The 20,864-nt window shown below is 41.9% G+C and overlaps 1 protein-coding gene across 2 annotated transcripts in view; it reads left to right on the plus strand.

Annotated features, from left to right (window-relative positions):
• Positions 1–20,864, plus strand: part of LOC115467070 (cytochrome P450 2K1-like) — a 154,413-nt gene that overhangs the window by 103,930 nt on the left and 29,619 nt on the right. For both annotated transcript variants that reach the window (XM_030198749.1, XM_030198748.1), the window contains exons 6-7: positions 1,420–1,561; positions 9,909–10,093. In XM_030198749.1, the coding sequence (XP_030054609.1) occupies positions 1,420–1,561; positions 9,909–10,093 (327 nt within the window). The remainder of the gene's footprint in view (positions 1–1,419; positions 1,562–9,908; positions 10,094–20,864) is intronic.

Below are 20,864 nucleotides of genomic sequence, written 5' to 3' on the forward strand. Positions count from 1 at the left end.
TCCCACTCATGGCAGGCTCAATGTGGCTTACATGGGGCAATGGAGGGTTAAGTGACTTGCCCAGAGTCACAAGGAGCTGCCTGTGCCTTGTCATTATGGTGCCTTTGGGGAGATTTTTTGAGGATCATGGGTTTCACCCCTTTATTTATGCCAATGATGTTATTTTATATTTATCTTTTACACCTGACTTGCAAGACATTGTGGAATTGGTCAAATCTGCCTTAAACCTGAAGAAATCTTGGGCATCTGTATTTAAATTGAACTTAAATAGGGACAAAACTAAATTCCTGGTCCTCACTAATTCTTTTGACCTTTCCCATTAGATAATTTCACTATATCCACTGAGTCTTCAAGATTGCTGGGAGTTATCATTGATCATCGTTTAAATTTTGAACCTCAGGTCTCCTCTGTTGTAGCCAAATCCTTTAGTACTCTTTGGAAGTTAAGGAGGATTTGAACCTTCTTTTCTACTGAGACATTCAGACTCCTGGTTCAGTCACTTGTTTTGTCTCAGTTTGATTATTGTGATGCTACCTATGCTGGTTGTAGGGAACTTTTGTTTAAAAGCTCCAAACTACCCAAAACACTGCTGCTCAATTTGTCTGTAAAGTGTTACACTTTGAGAGGGCGACACCACTGTTGACAAGGCTGCATTGGCTACCAATTAAAGCAAGGGTCATGTTTAAACTTTGTGTTCTTATTTACCAAATATTATATTGCATGGCCCCTGACTACATTCAGTCTCTCGTTAACCTTCCACCCCATAATGCTCCATTTAGGTCTGGAGACTATTTGCAGCTACACTATCCGAGCTGTAAGCAAGTCATTTACAAATATGTTCTTGAGGCATGATTTGCTTATCAGGGCATGAAAAGCTGGAACTCCTTGTTCAAATCTGTTCGAGGTCAACCTGAACACATGATCTTATCGTAAAATGCTAAAGACCTTCCTCTTTAGCAGATTTCTGGGTGTGGTTCCCAAACTTCCTGTCTAGATAACTTAGTTCATTCTTTACCCTAATGACGTTTAGTTTGATTCTTACTCTGTTCTTTTCTTTTGTTGTAGTAATTATGTATTCTCTTTTTAATGTTTTTTTTTTACCTATACTTTTGGGTTTTGGTTGATGTACTGTATTGTTAGCCACATTGAATCAGGTTGTTGGGAATACGTGGGATATAAATGTTATCATTAAATAAATAAATAATGCCCAGATAATCTTCTAAGGGGAGATATTTGGAATGTCTTGTAATGTGTTCGCAGTTTGACAAAAGGAGACAAATCTCCAGGGGAGAAATGTCCCCCATATGAAACAGAATGAATGCTTGTCTCATTGTATTATTCTGTGAGATTAAAGTGTTTAATTGTTATTCTTAAAATTATTGGTTTAAACTATTTAAATATTGCTTTTGATATGTGTAGGAAAAGAATAATCCTGATAAATATTTTAATGAAGACAATTTAGTGAATCTTGTACAAAACTTGCTTGCTGCTGGAATGAATACTACTTCATCAACTCTTCGCTGGGGTCTTCTGTTAATGATGAAATATCCAGAGATTCAGGGTAAGACATTGGGATAGATTAACTAATGCACACTATTGCATTAAGGGGATCTTTTACTAAAGCTTATCTTGAGTTACCTGCAGCAGGGCCCTTTTTATTCCTATGGGCCCTTCTGCAGTTAACTCGAGCTAAGCTTTAGTAAAAGACTAACACTCATTAAAGTCTATTATTTACAACAGGTCTGACTCTGTGCAATAGGATGTTTACTAATAATGCACATTAAAAGCATTAACATGCGCTAACATAGTACCACACACACTTTGATAAAGCTAGCCTTTAATGCATTGTAGGACATTCATGGAAATTAGTAGTAACACAAAATATGGCATGTATCCTTCAAAATGTTATTATGTCTGGTTTCAAAAATGTACCTTGGAGCATTGCAATATGCAATTTTCACAAGTGACAGAGGTACTTCAAGGAAAACTCAACATTGGTGTTGTTTAAACTGGCCCCTTATTGCTGTTTGTTTTGGGTTTTTTAAAACATGCCTAGCTCTCTAAGAAATTGTGAGATACTCTGCCCTTTTTTCTTTATAGGGTGATACCTACTTAAAGGATCAATGGCAAGGATGTGCATGTGGTTTCAAAATTATATAGGTTCCATGTTCAGATGTGATGGTAAGACTAAGAGAAGAGCAGTTTTGGTGGTTATGTTTTATTATTGAATGGCCGTGCAACTCTTAAACCTGTTGAATTGTTTAGGATTATATCAGGTGAAAACTGTTGAGGAAATGAGAGCAGAAGATCACTCTGAACAAGACACAAAAGGGTTAATGTATTCACTATTGAGCAGTGACTGTATTTCCTTCTGTTGTTCTCTTTGTACTTCTTCCCTGCTGATGAACTTTCCTGCTAACACTGAGACACACTATCTCTATATACAATAAAATGCAATTATGTAGTTGGAGGACAAATTTTATATAACCCAGGATATAAGTCCATAGGTATGTAGAACTTAAATGCCTGTAAGCACATTTTCAATGGCAAAACCTTCATGAGGTTTCTATTTGAAAATGGTAAAACAGTGGAATGGGACTCTATTCTTGGCACGTGGACATTTATGCACAGAAAGTGAAACAAAAATGAAAGAACCAGTGTGCATGTGTGAATAGTACATGCATGCTCGCATTCTCAGAAAAGAGTGTGTGGTCTTTCCGAAAGAGTTTGCTCTTTTTGCAAATAGTGTGCAATCTTCAGAAGAGTGGAAACTATTTTCTAATTTGTTTTGGACTGTCCACTGCTACTAGGTAAAGCTACTGCAAGTTTGTCAGTGAAATATGTTTCATTGTATAGTATCTGGGAGAATCATATTCCAACAAGTTGTTACCTAGTATGCATTGCAATAGAAATGTCTTCTAAATGGAGGTTCAGCTGATTCAATATATGTATGCTGCTATCTTTATAATATTGAATGTATTTAATATGCAATGACTTTAGATTTGAGAGAAGAAGCTATACACAGGCCTATTGACTGGCCAAATAGTGCCTAGTTGATCCAGGGGGTGGGGCTGGCCATAAGGGCTCACTTTGTATACCATGGCTGGTCAGCACAGGTCATCCTCCAATTATGTAGTCACATTTCAGCAGCCATGTAAGAGTTCTAGAAGTTCCTCTCATTACAGTATTTGTACCAAGTTCAGATATTTCACCTACCTCAGCCATCCCTTCTGACAGTACTGGCTATACACAGTAGATTTCATATTATGGAATGTTTCTATTAGATAGATAGAGTGGAACGGGTAGACGTGAATTATTTGTTTTCTCTATGTATAAAATCCCCTATCCAAACAAACAGCCATACTTGAGAAATCCTAGCACAGATCATAGGAGGAGCCATATATGCTAGAAAAAATGTAGAAATTCTTTCCTGAGAAAACCTCAGTAAGGTTACTGGGAAAGATAGAATGAGCCAAGATACCATGAGCCACAAGGAAGAGAAAACATAGGCTTACTCAGTCAGGAAGGCAAACCCAGTCCCAAGTGCTACACACTAAATCATTAGTGCAGGATTAGCATGTGAACCCTTACCACCTACATAATAATGTGGCAGTAAAGGTTCACAAGCTAATGGCCATGCACTAATGGGGAAACTGGCATGTGCCCTTATCAGATAAATAGAAAAGGTTTCTTTTTACTGGCAGTGCTGAAAGTAGCCTCACTGCACAGGAAAGACCAGCATTGGAGCTACCACAGGCCAATTTTTAGCACTAATAATTCTGCCTTCAAATTGGTTGGCATATACAGTGCACTCCATTTAAGTGCACATCAGATAAGTGCATGCTCTGTTTAACTGCATGCCGTACTTCGGTCCTGTTTTTTGCACCATCAATTTCTATGGGGACAAACTTCGGTTTAGCACACCACTGATAAGTGCAAGATTCGCTTATATGCATGGTTTAAGACCACTCCTCTGCAAGAAAGACTCCGCATAAGCATGCACACGGAATGTGGAAGCCAATTGGCGCGTGACAACCAACGAGATTTCAAATTTACTGCCCTGAATGTTGTTAGAGTGTACACTTGGGTCGTCGTCGCGCAACTGTAAGACTTTAACACTGGCTGAACAAATAGAAGTTCTTAAAAAATTAGAAAACAAACAAAGTCAAGCATCTATTGCTAAAGAATATGGTGTCAATCCCAGTCAAATTTCATGTATCTTGAAGCAGAAAGACCAGCTTCTGGAAGACTGATAAAACAATACAAATCCACACTGGAAACGAAAACGTAGGGGAAAAGCTGAGGAGATAGAAGATGCTCTTCTTCGGTAGTTTTCTCAAGTCAGGAGCAGACAGTTTCCTGTCAGTGGTCCACTGCTTATGGAGAAAGCTAATCAGCTAGCTGAAAGTCTTGGACTAACTGAATTCAAAGCCACTGTTGGATGGTTGGAAAGATAGAAGGAGTGGAACAACATAAAATTCAAGAAACAGCATGGTGAAAAACAAGACGCTGATGACTTTGGTGCTGAAAATTGGGTTGTTTCAGTTCTTCCTACCATCTTGAACGAGTTTGCACCTTGTGACATTTTCAATGCTGATGAAAACAGTCTCTACTTGCCAGTGATTCCTGATGGAACACTTGCATTCAAACAAGCCGAAACTACAGGAGGTAAAATGTCGAAGGACTGACTGACGATACTCCTTTGCTGTAATATGGATGGGAGTGAGAAGTTGGAACCACTCGTTATTGAAAAGAGCAAACAGCCCCATTGCTTCAAGAATGTTAAGCGACTTCCTGTGTCATATGAGGCTAATGCAAATTCATGAATGATTGGGGAAATTTGGACGCAGTGGCTAAAGAAGTTAGACACTAGAATGCGGGCACAAAAGCATCAGATTTTGTTGCTTTGTGATAATTGTGCTGCACACAGTGATGATGTCAGGCTGTCTAACGTCAAGGTGGTCTTCCTGCCACCAAACACTACCTCTCTGATCCAACCTATGGATCAGGGCATAATAGCCAATTTCAAACAACATTATTGGGCTTTTGTGCTACGTCGTCTGATGAGCATTATGGAAGACCAGACTGGCAAGGATAAAGCATGCTGTTGAACTGGTTCTTAATCTATCACTGTTGGATTCCCTACATACTGTATGCAGAAAGAAGCCTGGAATCATGTTACACAGTCAACCATTGTGAACTGCCAGAAGCGGGCAAGCTTTGTTAGGGATGTGGAAAGGGACAAATCAGATGCAGCTGTTGCAAACGCATCAGATGAACAGGCTATTGACATCCCAGCCTGTGTTACTGAAGACGAGTTTCATCAATATGTAGCTGTTGAGTACGATCTACAAACAGCTGATGACAGCACTGATGTCCAGATATGCACCTAAACAAAGGCAACGGCTAATGATGAAACAGATGATGAAATGAGCAGCGAGGCACATGCTGACGAAATTCAACAACCTCCTCCTGTCACTTTTGCAAGAGTGCTGGAGAGTCTCAACACCATGCGGGCCTATCTGGAGGCCACTGGATGTCAGTGCTATAACAGTTTTTACCGTCTGGCAGACGTAGTCTATGGAACTCACAGACACAAGAGTGTACAGAGGACTATGACTGATTACTTCAAGTAAGCCTAACGTCAGTTAACGGAGACTGTATAATGTCAGTTAACGGAGACTGTATACTGTATGTATAATAAACAGTACTGTACATATGTTTATCAGATGTCAAGCTTCTTTGGGTCACAATGGTTAAGTGCACGCTCCGGTTAACTGCATGTATTTCTTTGGTCCCAGACCCTTGCACTTAAGCGGATTGCACTGTTTAATGAATATTTATTTTCCTAAACTGAAAAATCAAGTTAAATTTCAAAGGGTTTACTGACAAAAACAGTAGAGATATAAATCACATGTATGTATATATTCACTTTTGTATTAGGATTTATTTACCTTTGAAGAAATTCATCAAAGGGGGGGGGGGGGGACAGCACAAAAAATCTGGACATATGTAATAGGCAATTCAAGTAACAGTGCATAGAATGGCATAATAGGATACTTACAATATCAGCACAATATGCAATAACATATCTTAATAGAGAGCATACAGTGTGAGTGGAGGTGGAACATATAGACAGATATGATAGAGTAACAGGAGCTAGATAGAAGGGGGACTAACTTAAAGAAAGTTGCATATGAAGTCTGGAAGGTACAAGAATATGCTGTCAACAAGGGTAGAAATGGATAAGCAATGCAACCAGTATTAGTCTGTATATCAGGGACATCTGTAAAGATCTCAGTATGAATACCTTGGAAGAAAGGTGGGAGAGGGATTTAAGTACTTTTGTGGCATAAATGCACAGGAGGCAAGTCTCTTTCAGTTCAAAGGAATCTCTGGAATGAGGGGGCATAGAATGAAGGTGAAAGGGGATAGGCTCAGGAGAAGAGTGGTGGATGCGTGGAACAGTCTCCCAATGGAGGTGAAGGAGATGAAGGCTGTATCTGAATTTGAGAAAGTGTGGTACAAGTACATAGGCCCCGATATTAAGACAGTGGGAGTTAGACTGGCTAACTCCTGCTGTGGCCTGCAAATCCAGAAATTCAATGCTGGGGGCCATATCTGGCCAGTAGCTTTGAATTTCAGGGTTTTTTTTTTAAGTGCCACAAACATAGCCGGCTGACCGACTAATTTCTAGCGGCCAAAGATAGACCTGTTATTTACGCGGGTCTATTTGGCCACTAATCTTAACCAGTCAGATGCTGAAAATCTGTGGTAACCAGCTGTGTCAAGTGATAAAGCCGGTGACCGGGCTATCTGCTGACCAGGATATTCAGTGGGAGATAGCTGTTTATCTCCCGCTGAATATTGATGGATAGCCGAATGTAAGATATTTAACCGGCCAGATGCCATTCCTGGCCGGTTAAATACCTCTGAATATCGGGCGGATAGGATCTCTAAGGGTGAGAAATGGATATTAGATGGTATAGATGGGCAGACTGGATAGACCATATGGTCTTTATCTGCCGTCATTTTCTGTTTTTCTATATTTCTATGTGACTAGCAAATTAGTTACTTCTTCCATCAAAGACTTGGGTGAAGAGCCAAGCTTTCACTTGCTTACTGAAGTACAGATAGTCTTGAGCTGAGTGAAGCCTTTCAGAGTGCATTCTACAGTGTGTGTGTGTGTGTGTGTGTGTGTGTGTGTGTGTGTGTGTGTGTGTGTGTGGGAGGGAGGGAGGGGGTATGACTGAGAAGGTTCATTAGTGGGTGTAACATTGGATGATGTCCTTTAGAGAGGGTGTGGTTAAGGATATACCTCGGGAGTACCTTAAGGACTTTGGAAGTGTGTAGAAGGAGATCCTGTTCTTCAAGTACCCTGACCCATTTCCTTTAAGGGCCTTGAAGATCAGACATACGGTTTTAAATTTAGACCTATATCACACTGGTAGCCACTGAAGTTTTTGCAGACAGATCCCTGTCAGTCTTGCTGGAGCATTTGAATCAATTGAAATTGGTGCAAACACTTTATAGTCAGATCAAAGTAGAGTGCATAATAATAAGCAAGTCTTGATGTTATCATGGCATGAACCATTGTGACAAGGCTTGCCTTCTCAGTGTATGGAGAGAGGCAGTGTAGTTGCTGCATATGATAGAAGCACCTTCTGAAGGTTGTTTGGATTTGGGAGATCAGGGTAAGTGTTGAATCTAGCTCTACTCCAAAGTTTCTGATTTATGACTTTAAGGAGAGTTTATATCCCCCAAAAGAGATTATTATGTCAGGTATGTGTCCACTTGGTTTAGGGACCCACATGAGCTTTTATTTGGGTTCATGCAAAGTTGGTTTGGCTTGATATTCAAAGGAGTTTAACCAGACAGGAGAAATTCCTGCTCAGTTAAACCCCACTGAGCTGGCCATCCCAGATATTCAGTGACACTTAACTGGGTAGTGCCACTAAATATCAGCTCTAACCTACCATTTGCAAACTGGCTAGCTGGGAGGGGGTGGGGGGGTCCATGGGCAGAGCTTGGGCAGAGCTGCTACTTAACCAGTTAAAGGCGATATTCAGTCCGCTAACCATTTAAGTAAGTTGATAAAGTTAGGCCAGAAAAAAAGGCTGTCCTAACTTTATCTGCCAAGCTGACAGGACACCAGTCTGAACATCAGCTGGTGCCCAGTGAACTTCTCATTGACTGCACATACCCAGATAGTCAATGCCAGATCTCAGTCACTGCCCGGCATTGCATATCTGGGGTTAATTATGCCCACGGTGATCCTCGACTTAAAAAAAATACTGACTGCTAGAGGTTGAGTATTACCCACATTGATTTTAGCCCTTCTTTAATTGCTGTTAAATAGGTAGTCAGTTTATGCAGGGCTGAGGCAAGCCATACTAGTGAATTCTAGATGCAAAATAGCCATTAAGGGGGAATTCAGTAAATGATCTGTGCTAGCCTAGGGCCTCTTTTACTAAATCATGCTAGTGATTCCCGGTGCAGCAAATGAGAAGTCCATTCAGTTCCTATGGGCTTCCTCTCATTTGCTATGTGGGAATAGCTAGCGTGGCTTTGTAAAAGAAGCCCCTAATATTCTGTAAAGTGCTCTCTGTGCAGAACATCCTTTACAGAATATTAATTTAGCATGCAGTTCACACCTATCTTTGGGCACAACCATTTATGCTACTACTACTACTATTACTACTATTTAGCATTTCTATAGTGCTACAAGGCATACGCAGCGCTGCACAAACATAGAAGAAAAACAATCCCTGCTCAAAGAGCTTACAATCTAATAGACAAAAAAATAAATAAAGTTAGCAAATCAAATCAATTAATGTGAACGGGAAGGAAGAGAGGAGGGTAGGTGGAGGCGAGTGGTTACAAGTGGTTACGAGTCAAAAGCAATGTTAAAGAGGTGGGTTTTCAGTCTAGATTTAAAGGTGGCCAAGAATGGGGCAAGACGTAGTGGCTCAGGAAGTTTATTCCAGGCGTAGGGTGCAGTGAGACAGAAGGTGCGAAGTCTGGAGTTGGCAGTAGTGGAGAAGGGAACAGATAAGAAGGATTTATCCATGGAGCGGAGTGCACGGGAAGGGGTGTAGGGAAGGATGAGTGTGGAGAGATACTGGGGAGCAGCAGAGTGAGTACATTTATAGGTTAGTAGAAGAAGTTTGAACAGGATGCGAAAACGGATAGGGAGCCAGTGAAGGGTCTTGAGGAGAGGGGTAGTATGAGTAAAGCGACCCTGACGGAAGATGAGACGGGCAGCAGAGTTTTGAACCGACTGGAGAGGGGAGAGGTGACTAAGTGGGAGGCCAGCAAGAAGCAGATTGCAGTAGTCTAAACGAGAGGTGATAAGGCTGGTATAAATGCTCGCACTCAACTGATGGCAGTAAGGCGTGCAAATGCAGGTATTCTATAACATTGCACCTAATTTCTGGGTATGGCTGCTGACCTGCCCATGCTCCTCTCCCTATAGAGTTGCGTGCTATGAGATTTAGGCATGCATGTTATAGAATAGAGCGTAGGGCAGATCTGTGTGTAACTCCTAATTATTGCTAATTAAGTGCTTGTTAACACCAGTAATTGACTTGCCTAATTGATTTCTCCTCAGGTGTATTATGTTTCTTTTAATTTAGAGGAGAAAAATGTAGTTCATACATTACATTTTCAGATAAAACAATGCATGTGGTTACAGCAGTTAGCATACCTGGGTTTTTCAAAGTGAGGTAGATGTGGGGGATTGGTAGCATGGAATCTTGCCACTATTAGGATTCTACCAGGTATTGTGCCCTGGATTGGCCACTGTTGGAAACAGGATACTGGGCCATTAGGTTGACCCACTATGGCTGTTCTTATGTTATTACGGCATTTTATTCTTTACACTTATTTCCTTGTTTATGAATTACCAGAAAAAGTCCAAGAAGAGATTGAAAGAGTCATAGGATCTTCTCAGGCTCGAGCTGAACACCGGAAACACATGCCATATACTGATGCAGTTATACATGAAGTTCAAAGGTTTGCTAATATTCTGCCATTGAATGTACCTCATGAGACTACTAGAGATACCAACTTCAAAGGATATTTTCTCCCAAAAGTAAGTTAAGTCGGTTTCTTTTTTATATTGTTATTACTTTAGGGTGCAATTGACTAGGATCTGAAGATTCAATGTACACATACTATTTTCTAATCTCAACCAAAATGTCTTTTAAGACTGCTTCCCCTCAATATGAAAACCACATGTACTTTTAGCCAGACTGAATGAAGACTATTTTCAGGCTTCTAATATATCCCCAAAAGAATTACTGTGAAATCTGTCCTCACTCTGAATTGCCCCATGATCTCAAGGATCAATTGAAAAGGGCCACCACACTTGACAAAAGATACTGCACACCCTCAATACATTAAAAATTAAGGGGTCGATATTCAGCTGGTGGCGGTGAGAGGTTTTATATACACACCACCAGCATTTTTCCTAGATATTTAATGCCAGGCTATGTTTGGGCCTCCCGTCCCACTTAGCGTACTAATCCCCAGCCATGGCTGACCCCTTGCATCCGTTACCTTCACTCCTGCACCCGATCCACTGAACGCCTCTGGAGGAAATCTCGTACCCATTCAGACTTCCTTCACTACAAATTCATTCTATCTTCCTTCCATTCCTCCCTATTCCTTGCAAAACAGGACTATTACACCCAATTGACCAATTCTCTCAGCTCCAACCCTCGTCGTCTATTCACCACCCTTAACTCCCTCCTCAAAGTGCCCCCCACTCCCACTCCCCCTTCACTCTCTCCTCAATCACTGGCTGACTACTTCTGCGACAAGGTGCAAAAGATCAACCTTGAGTTCACTACTAAACCACCTCCTCTTCAGCCTGTAGCCCTTTCCAACAACCAACCAACCATGGCCTCTTTCTCCTCCTTTCCTGAGATCACCGAGGATGAAACCTCCCGCCTTCTTTCCTCCTCGAAATGCACCACCTGCTCCTCCGATCCCATCCCCACCAACCTACTTAACACCATCTCCCATACTGTCACCCCCTCCATCTGTCGCATCCTTAACCTTTCTCTCTCCACCGCAACTGTCCCTGACACCTTCAAACACGCCGTAGTCACACCTCTCCTAAAAAAACCATCACTTGACCCTACCTGCCCCTCCAACTACCGCCCCATCTCTCTCCTACCCTTTCTCTCCAAAATACTTGAGTGCGCCGTTCACAGTCGCTGCCTCGATTTTCTCTCCTCTCATGCCATCCTCGATCCACTTCAATCCGGTTTTCGCCCCTACACTCGACAGAAACAGCACTCTCTAAAGTCTGCAATGACCTGCTCCTCGCCAAATCCAGAGGCCACTATTCCATCCTCATCCTCCTCGATCTATCCGCTGCGTTTGACACTGTCAATCATGAGTTACTTCTTGCAACACTGTCCTCTTTTGGGTTCCAAGGCTCTGTCCTCTCCTGGTTCTCCTCTTATCTCTCCCGCCGCACCTTCAGGGTACACTCTCATGGATCTTCCTCCATTCCCATCCCACTATCTGTTGGAGTTCCCCAGGGATCTGTCCTTGGACCCCTTCTCTTCTCAATCTACACCTCTTCCCTAGGCTCACTGATCTCATCTCATGGTTTTCAGTATCATCTTTATGCTGACGACACCCAGCTATATCTCTCCTCACCAAACATCACCGCGGAGACCCAGGCCAAGGTATCGGCCTGCTTATCTGACATTGCTACCTGGATGTCCAACCACCACCTGAAGCTGAACATATCCAAAACCGAGCTCCTCGTCTTTTTTTTTTTTTTTTTTTACATTTGTACCCCGCGCTTTCCCACTCATGGCAGGCTCAATGCGGCTTACATGGGGCAATGGAGGGTTAAGTGACTTGCCCAGAGTCACAAGGAGCTGCCTGTGCCAGGAATCGAACTCAGTTCCTCAGTTCCCCAGGACCAAAGTCCACCACCCTAACCACTAGGCCACTCATCCACCTAAACCCACTTCTCCTCTTCCTCCACTCTCTATCTCAGTTGATAACACCCTCATCCTCCCCGTCCCATCTGCCCGCAACCTCGGAGTCATCTTCGACTCCTCCCTCTCCTTCTCTGCGTATATCCAACAGACTGCCAAGACCTGTCGCTTCTTCCTCTTCAACATCAGCAAAATTCGCCCTTTCCTATCTGAGCACACCACACGAACTCTCGTCCACGCTCTCATTACCTCTCGCCTTGACTACTGCAACTTACTCCTCACCGGCCTCCCACTTAGCCATCTATCCCCCCTTCAATCCATTCAGAACTCTGCCACACGTCTTATATTCCGCCAGAACCGATTTACTCATATCACCCCTCTCCTCAAGTCACTTCACTGGCTTCCGATCAGATACCGCATACAATTCAAGCTTCTCCTCCTTACCTACAAATGCACCCAGTCCGCGGCTCCTCACTACCTCTCTACCCTCATCTCTGTTGGAATGTAATTGTATTTTACATGCATTGCCTGTCACCTATTATTTCTCTGTGATTACTCTGTGACCTCTGATGTGAATTACTTAGAGAGGTCACACAGCTATGTAACTTCCTGTGGGGGTTAGATGCAGCACATGCAGCACATGGAGCACATGGAGCTCATGATCTCTCCTAACCTGAGAGGATCTATGGTGGTGTGAGCATCCATTACCATCTAAGCACATGGAAGGAGCTGATAATACAAATGTATAGTAATATGTATATATAAGCCTGTCTGATTATAATCTAACTACAAACTGTGAGTAAACAGATGTTTTGTTACTTCAACTTTAAAGTGACTCAGCAGTGAATTATTCAGGGGTGAATGAGAGAGAGATGAAGAAAGAAATTAACATTTCTAAAGCTGAAGCTGTGTGTACTAAAATCTGCTAATTATTTACTACAAATAATCCAACAAAAGGGTTATGGGCCCAGGGGCCAGGAATTGAAAAAGAAGAGAAATATTACCAGGCAGAAAAAAAGGCCACATTTTTCTCTTAAGTTTTAAAGGAAAGATTCAGTCTGTCTCTCTCTCCCCCCACACAGCAGACAGAAGGCTAAGAAAATGGCTGAGGGAAGAAATTCACCATTTTTCTATTCTCTCAAGGTGCCTAGATTAACTAAGTTTAATTATCAGCAGTGGGAACTAAGATTCATATGTCTCCTTCGAGCAAAAGGATTAAATATATGCTTAGACCAAGACAGAACAGCTGAAAATATGGCTGAATGGGACAATGCAAACTATTATGTGAAGTGCATGCTTTTGGAAGCTCTCTCAGAGAAACAAGCCATATTAGTGGAGGGAAAAGATACACCAAAGGACATTTTATATAAACTGAGAACTATGTATGCAACTACATATGCAAAGCAGCAACCAATTTGGTTGGCAGAGTTGAATGAAACCAAATTAAGGGATAAAAGTAAATGTAATGATCACATTATGCATCTTATGTCTTCATTTCAAAAGCTAGAACTTTCAGGAATTCCCATGTGTGATGCATTGAAAAGAGCATTTCTTTTTACCTCACTATCAAAGAAGTTTGATGTTTTTAGGTCTGTAAATGAGGCCATTGAAGGGCAATCTTTTGAACAGACAACATCAAAACTAAGGCAGGAATGCATAATAAATGATTCTGAGGAGATGTGTTCTCAAAGCAAGTCAGAGAGAAATGAAACAAATTTCTTGGCAAAGAACAGAGGAAGGCGGAGCTATGGGAAAACTCCACCCAAGGGCAAGCTGATTTGCTACTCATGTGGAAAGGAGGGACATGTATCTAAATGGTGTAAGGAAACACAAAACACTCCCTCTAGCTCACCTAAGCCAATGGAACTAAAGAATTTTCAAACCAGGAAATGTATGAAGGACAAAGATAAACACAAGGGCTTTCTAATGGCAGAAAAATCTTTGACTATGGTAAATAATAATTCAAATGAAAGTACTTGGATTTTGGATTCGGGGAGCACATGCCATTTAACCAATTGTAAGAATTTCTTTCAGGAAATGTGTCCAGAGGAAGGTATTCTTAAAACTGCAAACGCAGGGACTGCTAAGATCCAAGCAAAAGGTATTGGATTCTTAAAATGCAAAGTGTCTAATGAAGTTAAAGAAATTCCTGTAAGTGATGTCTTGTATATTCCCCAAGCAGTTTGCAATATGCTTAGTGTATCTACATTAGATAAGAAGGGATTTGTGATTCATTTTGAAAACAGTAAGTGCACAATCTCTAAAAATGATGAAGTGTATGCTGAAGCTTTTATGCATAATGATGTTTATAAGCTGAACATTTCAGGTGAAGCCTCACATATGGCGCAAGTAAGGAAGAATGATGGTAAATGTAGTCTGGAAATCTGGCACCGCCGCCTGGGACATCGTGATTCTAAGGTGATCCAGGATCTTTACAGTAAGCAACTGGCCACCGGCATTCAGATAAGTGCAGATGCTGGTAATATGGAGAAATGCATAGACTGTGTTACTCAAAAAGGTGTAAGACCCTCATTTCCTGCATACACAGGAAATAGGAGTAATAAAGTGCTGGACTTAATACACAGTGACTTATGTGGACCGTTTAATATCCCATCATTGGGAAATAACAGATTTGTGCTAATATTCTTGGATGATTTCTCTAGATATTGTGTGGCCTATTTGCTGAAAGAGAAAAGTCAAGTCACAGACATGCTGAAGAAATACGTAGCCATGGTGAGCAATAAATTTGAAAGAAAACCAAAGGTTCTTCAGACCGACAATGGTGGTGAGTTCACTTCACAAAGCATGCGCACATTTCTAGAACAAGAAGGCATTCAGCATATCACAACAGTAGCTTATACACCAGAGCAAAATTCTGTTGCAGAGAGAAAATTTAGGTCACTTGTGGAAATGACCAGATGTATGCTGTCAGATAGCAATCTCCCTAAAAGACTATGGGGGGAAGCCATTCTCACAGCAGTGTACCTACAAAACAGAATGCCAACTAAAGGCGCTGAGCGCACACCACATGAGACATGGCATGGTAGGAAGCCAAACCTGTCACACATACAGTGGGGGAAATAAGTATTTGATCCCTTGCTGATTTTGTAAGTGTGCCCACTGACAAAGACATGAGCAGCCCATAATTGAAGGGTAGGTTATTGGTAACAGTGAGAGATAGCACATCACAAATTAAATCCGGAAAATCACATTGTGGAAAGTATATGAATTTATTTGCATTCTGCAGAGGGAAATAAGTATTTGATCCCTCTGGCAAACAAGACCTAATACTTGGTGGCAAAACCCTTGTTGGCAAGCACAGCGGTCAGACGTCTTCTGTAGTTGATGATGAGGTTTGCACACATGTCAGGAGGAATTTTGGTCCACTCCTCTTTGCAGATCATCTCTAAATCATTAAGAGTTCTGGGCTGTCGCTTGGCAACTCGCAGCTTCAGCTCCCTCCATAAGTTTTCAATGGGATTAAGGTCTGGTGACTGGCTAGGCCACTCCATGACCCTAATGTGCTTCTTCCTGAGCCACTCCTTTGTTGCCTTGGCTGTATGTTTTGGGTCATTGTCGTGCTGGAAGACCCAGCCACGACCCATTTTTAAGGCCCTGGCGGAGGGAAGGAGGTTGTCACTCAGAATTGTACGGTACATGGCCCCATCCATTCTCCCATTGATGCGGTGAAGTAGTCCTGTGCCCTTAGCAGAGAAACACCCCCAAAACATAACATTTCCACCTCCATGCTTGACAGTGGGGACGGTGTTCTTTGGGTCATAGGCAGCATTTCTCTTCCTCCAAACACGGCGAGTTGAGTTCATGCCAAAGAGCTCAATTTTTGTCTCATCTGACCACAGCACCTTCTCCCAATCACTCTCGGCATCATCCAGGTGTTCACTGGCAAACTTCAGACGGGCCGTCACATGTGCCTTCCGGAGCAGGGGGACCTTGCGGGCACTGCAGGATTGCAATCCGTTATGTCGTAATGTGTTACCAATGGTTTTCGTGGTGACAGTGGTCCCAGCTGCCTTGAGATCATTGACAAGTTCCCCCCTTGTAGTTGTAGGCTGATTTCTAACCTTCCTCATGATCAAGGATACCCCACGAGGTGAGATTTTGCGTGGAGCCCCAGATCTTTGTCGATTGACAGTCATTTTGTACTTCTTCCATTTTCTTACTATGGCACCAACAGTTGTCTCCTTCTCGCCCAGCGTCTTACTGATGGTTTTGTAGCCCATTCCAGCCTTGTGCAGGTGTATGATCTTGTCCCTGACATCCTTAGACAGCTCCTTGCTCTTGGCCATTTTGTAGAGGTTAGAGTCTGACTGATTCACTGAGTCTGTGGACAGGTGTCTTTCATACAGGTGACCATTGCCGACAGCTGTCTGTCATGCAGGTAACGAGTTGATTTGGAGCATCTACCTGGTCTGTAGGGGCCAGATCTCTTACTGGTTGGTGGGGGATCAAATACTTATTTCCCTCTGCAGAATGCAAATAAATTCATATACTTTCCACAATGTGATTTTCCGGATTTAATTTGTGATGTGCTATCTCTCACTGTTACCAATAACCTACCCTTCAATTATGGGCTGCTCATGTCTTTGTCAGTGGGCACACTTACAAAATCAGCAAGGGATCAAATACTTATTTCCCCCACTGTAAGAACATTTGGAAGTACAGCATATGCTCATGAACCAAAGCAAAGAAGGCATAAGCTGGATTCCACAACAGAAAGGGGCATTTTAGTTGGCTATACTCCAGGACACAAAGGATATAGAATTTTGAATCTGAAAACTGGCATTGTTGGCATAAGACATGTTACATATTTTGATGAAAACAAAAGGGTTGATAAAGGCTGGATTATCCCAGATGAGCCTTATCATCCAGAATATGAAACTAGAACCATAATAGACATGCCAGTGTATATAAATGCCATACCAAGGCAGATGTCTGAAAGCAACTCATCTGTATCTAACGAGGAACAGGCAGAGGAAGCAGACACAGAAAGGATCATTGAAGAAGACAGTACAGTTGGAGAAGGGGAATCAATTGGAGAAGAACTCTCAGATTTAGAGGATGCGGAAAGGTCAGACCAACCTGTTGTCAGACGCTCATCCAGGGAAAACAAAGGTGTTCCACCCCCAAGACTGTCTTACCTAACAAAGTCAGCAGAAGCTCAAGAGCCCTTAACATGGGATGAGATTGAGAAAATGCCAGCAGAAGAAGCTGCTGAATGGCATAAAGCAGCACAAGAAGAAATTGATGCATTGGATAAAAATAATACTTGGATTCTTACAAAATTACCTCCTGGCAAGAAAGCTATAGGATGCAAATGGGTATTCAAGTTAAAAAGGAATGCACAAGGAAAAGTGGAAAGGTATAAAGCCAGATTAGTGGCAAAGGGATATCTTCAAAATTATGGAGAAGATTTTGATGAAGTGTTTGCACCTGTAGTGAAACACACGACAATCAGAACACTTCTGAGCATTGCAGTCTCAAAAGGCATGCAAGTCAACCACATTGATGTGAAAACAGCGTTTCTTCATGGAGAAATAACTGAAGACTTGTACATGGAACAGCCAACAGGTTTCATAAATACAAAACAAAGACAGCTAGTGTGTAAATTAAACAAAGGTCTTTATGGATTAAAGCAAAGTGCAAAATGTTGGAATGATAAATTGCATGAAATATTGACAAATTTAGGATTTAAGCAAGGTGAAGCAGATAAATGCTTGTACACTAGGTGCACAAATGGACAATATGCATACATTTTAGCTTTTGTTGATGATCTGCTCATTGCAAGCAAAAGTGAGCAAGAGTACAAGGACATTGTAAAGTGTTTAAACCACAATGTTGAGATAAAAGAACTTGGTAATGTGTCATACTATCTTGGTATAGAAATTGAGAAACAAAATGATGGTTCTTATCTTCTAAGCCAGAAGCAGAAAATAAATGAGCTTATTGAAAGTTTAGGTATGCAAGATGCCCAAGTTGTAAGCACTCCCATGATCACTGATTTTCTGAAGGATGAAACAGTAAGAGAACCTTTACCAAATAACATCCAATATAGATCAGCCATAGGTAAGCTTTTATATCTAGCTACCACATACAGGGCTGATATAGCAAATGCAGTAGGAATTTTGAGCAGAAGGGTCAGCTCACCTACCAAATCAGATTGGACTGCAGTTAAAAGGATGGTAAGGTATTTAAAGGGTACCATTGATTGTAAATTAAAGATTTCAGCCAATAGTAATCCAAAACTAATATGTTACTGTGATTCAGATTGGGCAGGGGATCATTCTGATTATAAATCCACAAGTGGATATGTGTTTATGTATGGAAATGTACACATTTCATGGGCCAGTCATAAACAAAGTATTGTGAGTTTGTCTTCTACAGAAGCTGAATATGTGGCTGTATCGGAAGCGTGCAGAGAACTGATGTGGATTGAAAAACTTATGCTGGATTTCGGAATAGCTGAACAGAGACCAATCCAGATAATGGAAGATAATCAGAGCTGCATCCGACTGTCACAGAATGACAAGGTTCAGTCACGCACCAAGCACATCGCAACGAAATACCACAACGTGCGAGAGTTGGTGAAAGAAGGGGTCATCAGTCTACACTATTGTCACACCAGTGAGATGACAGCTGACATCATGACCAAACCGTTACCCAGAGAACATTTTGTGAATCTGCGTATAAAGCTTGGACTTTGTATGAATAAATAATTGCATGACAGTTATGCATGAGAAGGGGTTTGTTGGAATGTAATTGTATTTTACATGCATTGCCTGTCACCTATTATTTCTCTGTGATTACTCTGTGACCTCTGATGTGAATTACTTAGAGAGGTCACACAGCTATGTAACTTCCTGTGGGGGTTAGATGCAGCACATGCAGCACATGGAGCACATGGAGCTCATGATCTCTCCTAACCTGAGAGGATCTATGGTGGTGTGAGCATCCATTACCATCTAAGCACATGGAAGGAGCTGATAATACAAATGTATAGTAATATGTATATATAAGCCTGTCTGATTATAATCTAACTACAAACTGTGAGTAAACAGATGTTTTGTTACTTCAACTTTAAAGTGACTCAGCAGTGAATTATTCAGGGGTGAATGAGAGAGAGATGAAGAAAGAAATTAACATTTCTAAAGCTGAAGCTGTGTGTACTAAAATCTGCTAATTATTTACTACAAATAATCCAACAATCTCCCCCTATGTTCCCGCCCGTAACCTCCGCTCAGAGGACAGATCCCTCCTTTCAGGTCCCTTCTCCACCACTGCCAACTCCAGGCTCCGTTCATTCTGCCTTGCCTCACCCTATGCCTGGAACAATCTTCCTCAACCCCTACGCCAAGCCCCCTCTCTACCCATCTTCAAATCTCTGCTTAAAACTCACCTCTTCAATGCTGCTTTCGGCACCTAACCTTTCGTGAAATATAGTATGCCCTATCAGACTGACTCTACACTTGTCTTCTGACTGTACACTTGTCTTTAGACTTACACCTGTCTTTTAGATCGTACACTTGTCTTTAGATTGTATACCTGTCTTTTAGATTGAGCAGGGACTGTCCTTCCATGTTAAATTGTACAGCGCTGCGTAACCCTAGTAGCGCTTTAGAAATGTTAAGTAGTAGTAGTAGTAATAGTAGGTTTATGCAGCCAGCTATATATTATTAAGGGGCCATTTTACTAAGCTGTGTAGGCACCAACATGTGCCCAATGTGCGCCTATTCAGAGTTACCACCCGGCTACAGCATGGCCCACATGGTAATTTCATTTTTTATACGTGCCTGCTACACGCACCAGAAAATATATTTTATTTTCTGGCACACGGCAAAAATCAGGCAGTAACTCCAACTTGATGCACATAGGTGATTGCCACAAAGTTAACATGAAAGACCTTACCACTAAGTCAATGGCTGGCGGTAAGATCTCAGACCCAAAATGCACGCACAGCAATTTTTATTTTGCCACATGTCCATTTTCGGCAAAACTTTAAAAAGGCATTTTTTGCAGGCGCGCTGAAAAATGGATCTGTGCGTGCCCAAAACCCACGTCTACACTATCACAGGCCATTTTTCAGCGCACCTTAGTAAAAGGACTCCTAAGTTAAGTGTGATATTCAGTACTTATTAACCAAAAAAGAGATACTACATACAGATAGGACTGAATTGCATGTGGTCTTATTTAATCACTATATGTAGGAGATTAAGTACGGAATATTGGAAGTTAACCCCATAAGTGCCAACTGCACCACTGAGCCACCCACAAAATAGTCGGCTTTGAGTTTATTTATTTTTTGTTACATTTGTACCCTGCACTTTCCCACTCATGGCAGGCTCAATGCAGCTTACATACGTAGGTACTTATTTATACCTGGGGCAATGGAGGGTTAAGTGACTTGCCCAGAGTCACAAGGAGCTGCCTGTGCCTGAAGTGGGAATTGAACTCAGTTCCTTAGGCCCAGAGTCCACCACCCTAACCACTAGGCGTTTAGCAGTCTGTGGTGATATTCAGCAGTGCTAATTGGTTAAGTACAGCTGAATATCAGTGGATAACCCCGAACAAGCGACATAACCAGTTAGGAGCCATTAAATTGGTTTGAAAATCGACTCCTAAAAGTCCTCACCCCCCCCCCCCCAACACCTTTCCCAGCTTCTGACAGAGGATTTTCAGGTAAGTAGAAGATGGTGAGTACGCCCCTGAGATCAAGAGACAGCTGGCACAAAGAAGAAATGTGATGGTCAGCATGAACAACATCTGAAAGAGCAAGGACATCAGCCTGGCAACCAAATGTAGACTGGTCAGTGCAATCATCTTCCCAATAGCAACTTATGGCTACGAATCTTGGACGCTGAGAAAGGCAGAGAGGTGAAAAATGAT

Source organism: Microcaecilia unicolor, chromosome 3 (genome assembly GCF_901765095.1).
Source record: "Microcaecilia unicolor chromosome 3, aMicUni1.1, whole genome shotgun sequence".
Lineage (NCBI taxonomy): Eukaryota > Metazoa > Chordata > Amphibia > Gymnophiona > Siphonopidae > Microcaecilia > Microcaecilia unicolor.